The 12069-nt window shown below is 49.9% G+C and overlaps 1 protein-coding gene across 7 annotated transcripts in view; it reads left to right on the top strand.

Moving 5' to 3' along the window:
* Window positions 1-12069, top strand: part of RNF213 (ring finger protein 213) — a 103533-nt gene that overhangs the window by 37133 nt on the left and 54331 nt on the right. For all 7 annotated transcript variants that reach the window (XR_006608300.1, XM_045085744.1, XM_045085742.1 and 4 more), the window contains 5 exons: window positions 1200-1289; window positions 1960-2082; window positions 2936-3116; window positions 9818-9991; window positions 10350-10499. Coding sequence is in view for 6 of the 7 variants with exons in the window: in XM_045085744.1 (XP_044941679.1) it covers window positions 1200-1289; window positions 1960-2082; window positions 2936-3116; window positions 9818-9991; window positions 10350-10499 (718 nt within the window). In the remaining variant the exon portion in view is untranslated. The remainder of the gene's footprint in view (window positions 1-1199; window positions 1290-1959; window positions 2083-2935; window positions 3117-9817; window positions 9992-10349; window positions 10500-12069) is intronic.

The following is a 12069-nucleotide window of genomic DNA, read 5'->3' as shown; positions in this document are numbered from 1 at the left end:
ATGGAGAAGGGCTGCATCTGTAGTTCATGTCACTCCAGCGATGCCTGTTTTCTAGCTTTGACAGCTCTACCGAGGCCAAGGAAGTCATGAATATTAGGGGAAGCTGGGTTGAGCATACATGCGAACTCTGTCTTATCTTTGCAGGATTTCTATAAATTGAAAGTCATTCCACATTTTTTTAAAAAGGACCCAGAAGCTAGTCTGAAGGGATTAGCCAAATCTAGGACAATTGCATCATCCAAACAGTAACATCAGGACTGGATTACAAGTCACTGATACTTATTTACAGGAATAAGGCAGGTGGGGGAAGAGAAAGGTTTTATTTGTTTGTTTTTCGGTATTTGTTTTTTAAGCAGGCTCCATGTCCAGTGTGGAACCTGACCTGGACCTGGATCTCATGACCCTGAGATCATGACCTGAGCCAAAATCAAGGGCCAGATTCTTAACTGGCTGTCCATTTTTTTTCTTTCCATGAAGAATGCAGCTGGTGGGCTCAGTCTGTACAGCAAGTGACTTTTCTATCTCAGGGTTGTGAATTTAAGCCCCTCACTGGGCATGGAGCCTGCTTAAAAAAACAAAGACAGACCCAAAACACCCTTCATCCTGTAACATGGCAGGAGTAATAAATTCAGTCAAAATCCATCATGGGTGTTGAAGTCGGTGCACAGAAGTATGAAGGAACAGGATATCCAGAGTAGCCTGCCACAGAGGACCATTAAATGCAAAGGAGAAAAGCACTTCATGGAGAAATCCGGCAGACCTGCCCGTCAGCCCTGACAGGACAGGGATCTCGTGACCTCCTTGTGCAAGTCTCTGATGGAAGACAGAAAGCAGCTGTTGAGTGTTAATCCCTGGGGAATCCAGTTGAAGAAATACGGGTGTCATTGGTCCATCCTTGCACCTTTTTTTCCGTATGTCTGAAGGTTTTTGAAATAAGGCAAGTGCGAGAAATAGTTTCAGAATCAAAACCAGTTACACTGTGGAAGCACCATCCTGGTGGGCTGGTCCTGTCAGGCCCTTCTCAAAGTCTAGGGTTGGCTCTGACGTGCCACGGACACGGCTCACCAGGGTCAAGGGACAGGGTCAAGTGCCAGGTGGCCACTGCTCCTGGAATTGCGATGAAAGTCTTCCCTTTTTCATAGAACTCCCCACGGTACTTCGTTGTCACGGAGGCTGTCGCTGACACGTGTGCTTTGCAGGTCTGGCGGCGGCTGGTGGAAATCAACTTCCCCGTGGGGTACGACTGGAAGGAGTCCTTGATGGGGGACTTGGAAGGGAGAATCAAGCAGGTACCAGAAGTCGGGTCGTTCTTTTCATGGGGCGTGTTGAGGAAGCCGGACCCTTCCCCACCCCCTACCGATAACACGTGGCCTTTGAACGGAGAGGCCCGGTGGGCAGGGCACGGGGACGGGGGGACTTTGCTTGCTGACCCAGCCTTAATGGTTTGATCAAAGAGGACATCCCCGCGAAGAAGGGGGTGCATTCGTACCCGCGGGAAACCCCACAGGGATGGGGAGTCTGGCGCCCACACGCAGTAGCTCCACGTGGCCTGTCGGTGACTGAAGCCTTGCTAAGCCCGGGGACAAACAGGGAAACAGAAGGGGCTTCCCTTTCGTTAAAGCTTGTGGCCCCAGGGAAGTGGGGGTGCGCTTCTTCACGGGACACGCGGATGCGTAACTACTAAATGACGCTTGGGGGAAGCAGAACCCAGGGGGACGGCACTGGTTCTCCTGACCTAGCTGGTCCGCGCGCGGGACCAGCGGCTTCTGCGGGCCGGAGTCCCGCTGTGTGTCCCGCTGTGTGGGCCCGAGTCCCGCTGTGTGACGGCGGCTGCCGCGGGGCGGGGGCGCGGGCCGTGCCGGGCGGGGGCGGCGAGCGGAGAAGAGCGTCCGGGTCCCCGCGGCTGGAGGGCGGCCCCCGCGGCTCGAGGGCGGCCCCGACGCGCCCGTGTGGTTGCAGGAGAAGCCGCTGGTGCAGATCTCCGCCTTCTGCAGCCCCCACTGGGACGCCACGGAGCGGGAAGACCGCGTGTCCCGATGCTTCCAGAAGTGCGCCGTCGAGGCCGTGAGCTCGGCCTGCCAGGTACCAGCCCCGCCGGCCCGGCGCCCGCGACCGCGCGCGGCTTCCCACACGCCGAGCCCCGGCATCCGCCTCCCGGCCTGGGGCGCGGCCCCTCCGCCCCGCGACGCCGCGCAGCGTCCCGTCACCCGCGGGGGAGGTTGGGGGCGCCTCCCGCGCGTGTGCGCCGGTCACTGCCGCCGGCCTGTGGGAGCGCCAGCGGCCTGCGGGACACCCGCCGCCAGCCCACCGCACGTTTACGGGGGGAAAAGCGGACGAAGCTGAAAGATTCTGTCAACTCACTCACCGTCTCGTCGGCGAGGCGGGACCCGCGCGGCCTCCCCGGAGCAGCCTCCGCCTGTCCGTGTGTGCGCATGCGCCTGCGTGCCTGTATATATCTGCGTGTGCGTGTGCGTGTGCGAGCGCGCGCTTGTAAAGTGCGTGCGCGCTCTAGCGCTCTGGGCTTTTTCCTGCCACAAGATGCCGTCAGGGTGGGGGAGGTCGCTGCGCTCCTTCCCTCCCGACCCGGCTGCTCTGCATCTTGCTCGCGCTCGTCCGTCTGACGCGCAGCCGCGGCGTGGGGTCCTCCCCGGCTCCTCCTCTCTGGAGGACGCCGTCGTCCGTCACGGCGAGCGCGTGCTTCGCTCGGGCGGCTTCCCCCGGCAGCCTCCCGTCAGCGGACGACGGCCCGGTTCCTGCCGCAGCGAGGGCTTCCGGCCCGGGGCGGGGTGCGTCCGAGTGGGGCCGCCCGTCCGCGGGCTCCCCTGAGGTGGCGGACGGCGGGAGCAAGCCCCTGCCCTGCCGAAGGCTTGCGGCGCGCGGGCGACGGCCGGGCCGGCGCCGACCGGTCACGGCCCGCCGCGGCGTCCGCCCGCAGTCCCAGACCAGCGTGCTCGAGAGGATCTCCAGGCACGACCTGTGGAAGTTCGGCACCCTGGTGTCGGCCGTGATCACCAAGTCCTGGCCGCGACGCGACGGCGACGCTGCCGACGACCTGGACGCGGTTTTAAAGCACCTGCTCTTGTGTGAGGACATGAGGCATCTCTTCAAGCTGTGCGGTGCGTCTGCGGGGGGCGCGGGGACCCGGGGGCGGGTGGGGGCGGGGGCCGGCACCCCGCCGGGATGTTGGGTGGACGTTGGGCAAAGGGAGCGGCCGGGCCGCGGGAGGCCGAGGGGTTCGGGTCACCCGGCTCCGTGGGTCGGCGCCGGGCCGGGTCAGGCCGGGCTGCTGCGCCCAGCGGGTTCCCTGCCGCGTCCTGACGGACCCCGCGCTGCGCTGGGCTGTGATGGTCTCGCGCAGGCTCTTGGGGATCGCGATGAAGGACCCCAGTTCGAACCCCCGAGTGTCTGCGGGTAGAAACGCCTCGGTTTCCCGGGGTCAGCTACCCTGTCCCCTCCCGCGTGAACCGCGTCCGGCCAACGGCTCGGACCGTCCGTTTCTCCCGCCGTCACCCCACACTCTGGGCGTGGTTCGGATCGGGGAGCGTGAGGCCCGGACTGCCCCATAAACACCGTATTACAGTTCGTGAGTCCCCAGATGCGGGTTCGGGGAGCACTGGGTTTGGAGCTGCACGTCCCAGGGCGAAGATTCGGAGTCTCTGCGCCCTCAGAGCGCAGGGACAGCCTGGAAAAGCCGAGCTCCTCGCCGGTGGCTGCGGCGCGGAGAAAATAAGATCATGGATGTGGGGGTTTATGGACATTATTGAAAGCGGACATTCTTTTTTTTTTTTTTTTTTTAATAGACACTTCCGGTGTATCTGTACAGTGACAGGAGAATTGAGCAGAATGTACGGGGTTCACATACTTGTATTTCCCTGCCCCCACTCGCACAGCTTCTCCCGCTATTACTGTAAGGTTCTTCCGTGTCTTTTTGTGGCTCAGAGCAGCTTTGTTTTGTTGTTGTTGTTTACATGTTTTATTAACATATAACATCAGCCCCAGGGGTGCAGGTCTGTGAATCGCCAGACCTGCATGTGTGTCACCCTAGCACATGCCCTCGCCAATGTCCATCACCCCACCCCTCTCCCAGCCCCACTCCTGCCGGCAACCCTCAGTGGGTGTTGTGAGATGAAGAGTCTCTTACAGTTTGTCTCCCTCCCGATCCCATCTTGCTTCATTTATTCTTTTCCTACCCCAAAACCCCCTACATTGCATTTCTACTTCCTCATATCAGGGAGATCATATGAGAGTTGTCTTTCTCTGCTAGACTTATTTCACTAAGCATGATACCCTCTAGTTCCATCCACGTCGTCGCAAATGGCAAGATTTCATTTCTTCTGATGGCTGCGTAGTATTCCATTGTGTATATATACCACATCATCTTGATCCATTCATCTGTGGATGGACATCTAGGTTCTTCCCATAGTTTGGCTGTCATGGACGTTGCTGCTATAAACATTCGGGTGCACGTGCCCCCTCGGATCACTACGTTTGTATCTTTAGGGTAAATACACAGTAGTGTAGTTGCTGGGTCGTAGGGTAGCTCCATTTTCAACATTTTGAGGAACCTCCAAGCTGTTTTCCAGAGTGGTTGCACCAGCTTGCATTCCCACCAACAGTGTAGGAGGCTCCCCTTTCTCCGCATCCTCGCCAGCATCTGTCATTTCCTGACTTGTTGATTTTAGTCATTCTGACTGGTGTGAGGTGATATCTCACTGTGGTTTTGATCTGTATTTCCCTGATGCCGAGTGAGGTGGAGCACTTTCGCATATGTCTGTTGGCCATCTGGATGTCTTTGCAGAAATGTCTGTTCACGTCCTCTGCCTGTTTCTTGATTGGATTATTTCTCCTTTGGGTGTTGAGTTTGCTAAGTTCTTTATAGATTCTGGACACTAGTCCTTTATCTGATATGTCGTTTGCAGATATCTTCTCCCATTCTGTCAGTTGTCTTTTGGTTTTGTTAACTGTTTCCTTTGCTGTGCAAAAGCTTTTGATCTTGATGAAGTCCCAGTAGTTCATTTTTGCCCTTGTTTCCCTTGCCTTTCGCAATGTTTCTAGGAAGAAGTTGCTGTGGCTGAGGTCAAAGAGGTTGCTTCCTGTGCTCCTGTGTTCTCCTCAAGGATTTTGATGGATTCCTTTCTGACATTGAGGTCCTTCATCCATTTTGAGTCTATTTTCGTGTGTGGTGTAAGGAAATGGTCCAGTTTCATTCTTCTGCATGTGGCTGTCCAATTTTCCGAACACCATTTATTGAAGAGGCTGTCTTTTTTCCATTGGACATTCTGCTTTGTTGAAGATTACTTGACCATAGAGTTGAGGGTTTATTTTTGGAGGCTCTCTTCTGTTCCATTGACCTTTGTGTCTGTTTTTGTGCTAGTACCATAGTGTCTTAATGATGACAGCTTTGTAATAGAGCTTGAAGTCCGGAATTGTGACGCTACCAACTTTGGTTTTCTTTTTCAACATTCCTCTGGCTATTTGAGGTCTTTTCTGGTTCCATATGAATTTTAGGTTTATTTGTTCCATTTTTTTGAAAAACATTGATGGGATTTTGATAGGGATTGCATTAAACTTGTAGACTGCTTTAGGTAGCATAGACATTTTCACAATATTTGTTCTTCCAATCCATGAGCATGGAACATTTTTCCATTTCTTTGTGTCTTCCTGAATTTCTTTCATGAGTACTTTATAGTTTTCTGAGTACAGATTCTTTTCCTCTTTGTTTAGGTTTATTTCTAGGTGTCATGGTTTTGGGCAGAATTGTAAGTGGGATTGACTCCTTAATTTCTGTTTCTTCTGTCTGGTTGTTGGTGTAGAGAAATGCAACTGATTGCTGTGCATTGATTTTATATCCTGACATTTCACTGAATTCCTGTACAAGTTCTAACAGATTGGGGGTGTGGAGTCTTCTGGGTTTTCCTCATAAAGTATTATATCATCTGCAAAGAGTGAGAGTTTGACTTCTTTGCTGATTTGGATGCCTTTAATTTCTTTTTGTTGTGTGATTGCTGAGGCTAGGACTTCTAGTACTATGTTGAATAGCAGTAGTGATAGTGGACATCCCCGCTGTGTTCCTGACCTTAGTGGAAAAGCTTTCAGTTTTTCTCCATTGAGAATGATATTTGCGGTGGGTTTTTCATAGATGGCTTTGATGATTTTGAGGTATGTACCCTCTATCCCTACACTGTGAAGAGTTTTAATCAAGAAAGGATGCTGTATTTTGTCAAATGCTTTTTCAGCATCTATTGAGAGTATCCTATGGTTCTTGTTCTTTCTTTTATTAATGTATCATATCACATTGATTGATTTTGTGGATGTTGAACCAACCTTGCAGTCCTGGGATAAATCCTACTTGGTCGTGGTGAATAATCCTTTCAACGTACTATTGGATCTTATTGGCTAGTATCTTGGTGAGAATTTTCGCATTTGTGTTTATCAGGGATATTGGTCTGTAATTCTCTTTTTTGATGGGATCTTTGTCTGGTTTGGGGATCAAGGTAATGCTGGCCTCATAAAATGAGTTTGGAAGTTTTCCTTCCATTTCTATTTTTTTGTAACAGTTTCAGGAGAATAGAAATTAATTCTTCTTTAAGTGTTTGGTAGAATTCCCCTGGGATGCCATCTGGCCCTGGGTGCTTGTTTGTTTGGAGACTTTTTTTTTTTTTTTTTTTAAAGATTTTATTTATTTATTTGACAGAGAGAAATCACAAGTAGATGGAGAGGCAGGCAGAGAGAGAGAGAGAGGGAAGCAGGCTCTCAGCAGAGAGCCCGATGTGGGACTCGATCCCAGGACTCCTGAGATCACGACCTGAGCCGAAGGCAGCGGCTTAACCCACTGAGCCACCCAGGCGCCCCTGTTTGGAGACTTTTGATGACTTCTTAAATCTCCTTACTGGTTATGGGTCTGTTCAGGTTTTCTATTTCTTCCTGATTGCGGTGTGGTAGTTTATACATCTCTAGAAATGCATCCATTTCTTTCAGATTGTCAAATTTGCTGGCGTATAGTTGCTCATAATATGTTCTTATAATTGTTTGTATTTCTTTGGTGTTGGTTGTGATCTCTCCTCTTTCACTCATGATTTTATTTATTTGGGTCCTTTGTCTTTTCTTTTCTTTCTTTTAAAGATTTTATTTATTTATTTGACAGAGACCACAAGTAGACAAAGAGGCAGGCAGAGAGAGAGGAGGAAACAAGCCTCCTGCCTAGCAGAAAGCCCGATGTGGGACTCGATCCCTGGAATCAGGACCTGAGCCGAAGGCAGAAGCTTTAATCTACTGATCCACCCAGGCGCCCCTCCTTTGGCTTTTCTTTTTGATAAGTCTGGCCAGGGGTTTATCGATCTTCTTAATTCTTTCAAAGAACCAGCTCCTAGTTTCTTTGATTTGTTCTATTGTTGTTGTTTTTTTGTTTTGTTTTCATTTGTTTGTTTGTTTTGTTTTCTGTTTCATAGATTTCTGCTTTGATCATTATTATTTCTCTTCTCCTGCTGGGTTTAGGCTTTCTTTGTTGTTCTTTTTCCAGCTCCTTTAGGTGTAGGGTTAGGTTATGTATTTGAGACCTTTCTTATTTCTTGAGAAAGGCTTGTATCGCTAAATATTTCCTCTCAGGACTGACTTTGCTATGTCCCACAGATTTTGAACCATTGTGTTTTCATTATCATTTGTTTCCATGAATTTTTTCAATTCTTCTTTAATTTCTTGGTTGACCCATTCATTTTTTAGAAGGATGTTGTTTAGTCTCCATGTATTTGGGTTCTTTCCAAATTTCCTCTTGTGATTGAGTTCTAGCTTCCGAGCATTGTGGTCTGAAAATATGCAGGGAATGAACCCAGTCTTTTGGTACTGGTTGAGACCTGATTTGTGACCTAGGATGTGATCTATTCTGGAGAATGTTCCATGTGCACTCGAGAAGAATGTGTATTGTTGCTTTGGGATGCAATGTTCTGAATATATCTGTGATGTCCATCTGGTCCAGTGTCTCATTTAAGGCCTTTATTTCCTTGTTGATCTTTTGCTCAGATGATCTGTCCATTTCAGTGAGGGGGAGGTGTTAACTTCTTCTACTATTATTGTATTTTGTTGATGTGTTTCTTTGATTTTGTTACTAATTGGTTATATAGTTGGCTGCTCCCATGTTAGGAGCATAGATATTTAAAATGGTGAGATTCTTTTGTTGGGCCTATTGTAGTGATTCCGCCTGCCGAGGCGAGGCGGAATTGTGCCACCGTCGCCAGGGGCGGGGCTAAGTAATCCGCTCGGGTTCGCTTTTGTTGCCTGAAAGCTTCCTGGCGAGCTCTGGAGGACTGGAATGAAAGTGGAGGCCTCCCAGTCTCTGGCCCTGAGGAGCCGAGAGCTCAGGGCCCCACTTGTCAGTGCGCCCCCAGAGAAAAGCGCTCAATCACTCCTGTCTCCCTGGCCTCCGGCTGCGCTCCCAAGCTCACGCAGCCCATGACCAAGCGTCTCTGTCTCTGGCACACAGCCCTTCCTGGAGTCTCCAAACCCAGCAGATCCCTGCTGATCTTCCAGGGGGTATCCCCGGATCTGCCACTTGTTGGGGTCCCTGCTCAAGGAGCAGTGGCCTGACTGTGCCATGGATCACAGTTTAAGATAACCCTAAGCTGAGAGCTCACTCCTTGTCTCTGTCTCTGTCTCTGTAGCCGGCTTCCCCACTCTAATACCTGCGAGCTCTGCGACTCTAAGACACTCCTGATCCTTCTGTGACCCTGCGGGACCTGAAACCACACTGTGCACACGTGGGCTAACCCTGGCTTAGCCTCTGGAGCGATGTCCCTCAGTGGAGCAGACTTTTAAAAAGTTCTGATTTTGTGTTCCTTTGCTCCACTGGTTGCCGGGAGCCGGTCCCTCCTCCTGTGGTCTATCTTCCCGTCACTTTGGATTCATTTCTCCGCTGGTCCTACCTTTCAGAAGGTGTCAATTTTCTGTTTCTAGAATTGCTGCTCTTCTTATTTTCGATCTCCTGTTAGATTTGTAGGTGTTTGGAACGGTTTGATATACTATCTAGTTCAATTTCCTGCTACCTGATGTCATCTCAGCCTGCTACTCCTCCATCAGCACCTTTGTTTTTATCACCAAATAATATTCCATAGTCTGGATGGACCACGGTTTGTCCATTCATCTACTGAAGGACATCTTGGTGCTGCTTCCAAGAATTTGCAATTACAAACAAAGCTGCTTCATGTGATTTTAATGGCACAGAAAAATCTGGTCTTTTCATCATGTCATACATCCCTAAAATTACTAGGAGGGAAGGCCTCTGGTGGTTGAATTAAATGTATTTTAAAAATCTGTTTTCTAGATTGTTCTTAAAATTCAAATTCAAAATTTTGTGAGAAAGCCAAGATGTGCCAGAATCAAATCCTGACATTGATGTATCTCTGTTTCCATATGCTATGAAAACACTCCCTTAAAACCATCTGGGTCACCCTTGCTGAGTGCGAGTACAGCCACTCTTCCCCTGGATGGATTCTCAAGATGGGGGCACATAGAGGAGACAGTGGTTTAAGAATGATATTAGCATACTGAAGGGGCCCAGGTTTTAAAACCCAGAGCAACGTGGCTCTCCTGGCTTATCGCCACCATGAGAGGAATCCTTCATGATCAAGGTCATTTGGGAAGCCTTCCAGGCAGCAGCAGAATTGGGTGAAGGGAGAAGCACGTCTGAAACACAGAATGACCTTCACTTGTCCCTTGTGGACGTGGGGGCAGGTCAATGAGGAGGCTGTTGGGGACCCCCGTGCTTCGTAGAGTTGGGAGGAGAAGCAGGCGTTCACTGTTTGAACTTTGTTCTCCACCTGATCAGGAACTGATGAGAAGATATTAGCCAATGTTACTGAGGACGGCAAGAGGCTGTTGGCTATTGCCGACTCTGTGTTCACAAAAGTCAGTGAGGACCTCCTGAACGGCACCATTTTAATTGGGCACCTGGAGCTCATCACGAAGCACTCAGATCAGTTTCTGGACATCTGGCAGATAAGTGAGTACCTGGGTGGGGTCTGGGCTTCAGGTTAGTGGGCAATGATTGCACTTTCCCATGTATTTTGTAGGGGGATGACCCTAGTCATCTTTACAATGAGTGGCTCTTCCTGTTAGTAAGTGGGGAGATTATGGTTTCGAAGCCTCCGGAAAACGATGGGAAAGTGCTAGCATGGTGACTTCGTAAGACCCGGCCTGTCGCTCTCCACGCAGCCAAGCTCATAGGCATCTTTCCTGTGTGGCTGTGCACACAGCCCCCAGGTCCCTCACTGCAGCCGTGAACGTGGAGCATCTTCAAAGGACAGTTGCAAGGACAAGGCTCTGCTTGTTTGTTCTGTTGAGTTACTTTTCTCTTCCAGAGAAAAAAGATCTTTTGCCCCAAGAGAAAAAGCACGGCGTGAAGGAGGTGCTGGACTGGAGAAAGGATGAGCTGAATTTTCTGAAGCAAGAGAAGGAATACGTGGACAGTCTCCTGAGGTTGTGTGAGCAGGTGAAACATCTGGTAAAAGGTGATACTCCTAAGTGTTTACACAAATGACATTGAGGGGGCCCTGGGAGAGGGGGTCGGGGTGGGGAGAGTAAACTCGAGTCCCACGGCAGCCTCGGGAGGCAAGTCACACACGCCTCCTTAATTCTTTTTGGGATTTCTACCCGTGCTTCCACATGGTGTGCTTAGACCCCCCCTTCACCATTCAGGCTGAAGCATCAGCCCCTGTGGAACAGTTGGCCTGGGTCTCTATTTCTCTAGACACACCCCTTCCAGCCTCCCTCTGTTCCTAGTCCTGTTAGGATTTCAGTGAGATCACCACTCAGGCTTCCATGATCACATCTGTGTAAATACACTGTTCACAACCAAGCTGTGAAATAGACCATCATTGTTTTCTCTTTCTTGCACCAGCTTTGTTGTCTCTGGAGTTACACTTCTCATTTTCTCCTGTGCTTTGTTTTCAGTGTGTTTGTTTTCATTCAACCCTGGGCTCTTTACCAACTGTCTGAATTTCCTCACAAAACAATCAGTTAGATCTTCTGGACGGATTCTCCCCAGACTGCAGGGCTGTAATTCTAGAATCTTATTTTGCCATCCTAGGGGTTTCCTTTATGTGTCTCCCAAGTTAGATCTATTTCCCAGACCCTGTGATTCCCCTGTCTCTCATGTTTGTGTTTTAGTCGAACGAGTTCTCTGTTCCCTGCTCACCCCCGAGAGAGGAAACACATCTCGAATCCTTGTACATCTGAGGATGTCTGCCCTTGCACCAGGGTAACTGCTGGCCTGGTGGAATTACACAGCAGAAATCCAGCAGGATCTCGGATGTGTTCCTGCACCGTCCTGGCCACTGTTGAGAATTCAGATGTGAATCTCACTACTGATCCTGTGTGTGTGCCATGCGTACTCTCTCTGGAGGCTCTCCAGATCTTTTTGGCCCAACTCTTCTGCAAGTTCATAATGATGTGCCTTGGTCAGGGTTGGTTTACGTCTACCACATTGAGCATAAAGGGTGGGTCTTTCTGGTCCAGAAATCCACGTTCTTGACTCCTGGGCAATTCTCCTGAGTTATTTAAGTGGTTAGTTTTTCTCTGAGGAAAATGTACATCGTTGGGTGCTTGATCTCACAGGGCGGCCATCAGACTTCCCTAAACTTCCTCTTCTGTTGCCTGTCTCTTTGGTCTCTGCCGTGCTTTTGGAGAGATTTCTACAACTTAACCATCAACCCTTGCATTGTGTTTTTCGTTTCACTTCACACGAATATTTGATTTACAGGAACAGCTTTTTCTCTCAATGACCTTTCTTTATACTACCCTGCTCTTGTTCACAACTGCAGTGTCTTGCTTTTCTGAGATTATTGACAATTTTGGTTTAGAGGTCTTCCTTGTCATCGTCGTCCTTTTTCTTTTTCTTTTTAAGATTTATTCATTTGTTTGAGAGGGAACAAGTGGGGGGAGGAGTAGAAGGAGAGAGAGAGGATCCCAAGCACGTCTGCTGAGTGCAGAGCCGATGTGGGGCTAGATCTCAGGACTCTGAGATCATGACTGGAACTGAAACCAAGAGTTGGAACTCAACTGACTGAGCCACCCAGGCAC

The sequence above is a fragment of the Mustela putorius genome, unplaced genomic scaffold, assembly GCF_011764305.1.
Source record: "Mustela putorius furo isolate JIRA1106 unplaced genomic scaffold, ASM1176430v1.1 tig00000873_pilon_pilon_pilon, whole genome shotgun sequence".
Taxonomy (NCBI): Eukaryota; Metazoa; Chordata; class Mammalia; order Carnivora; family Mustelidae; genus Mustela; species Mustela putorius.
Note: the sequence above shows the minus strand (reverse complement) of the source record. Positions and strands in the feature narration are given on the sequence as shown.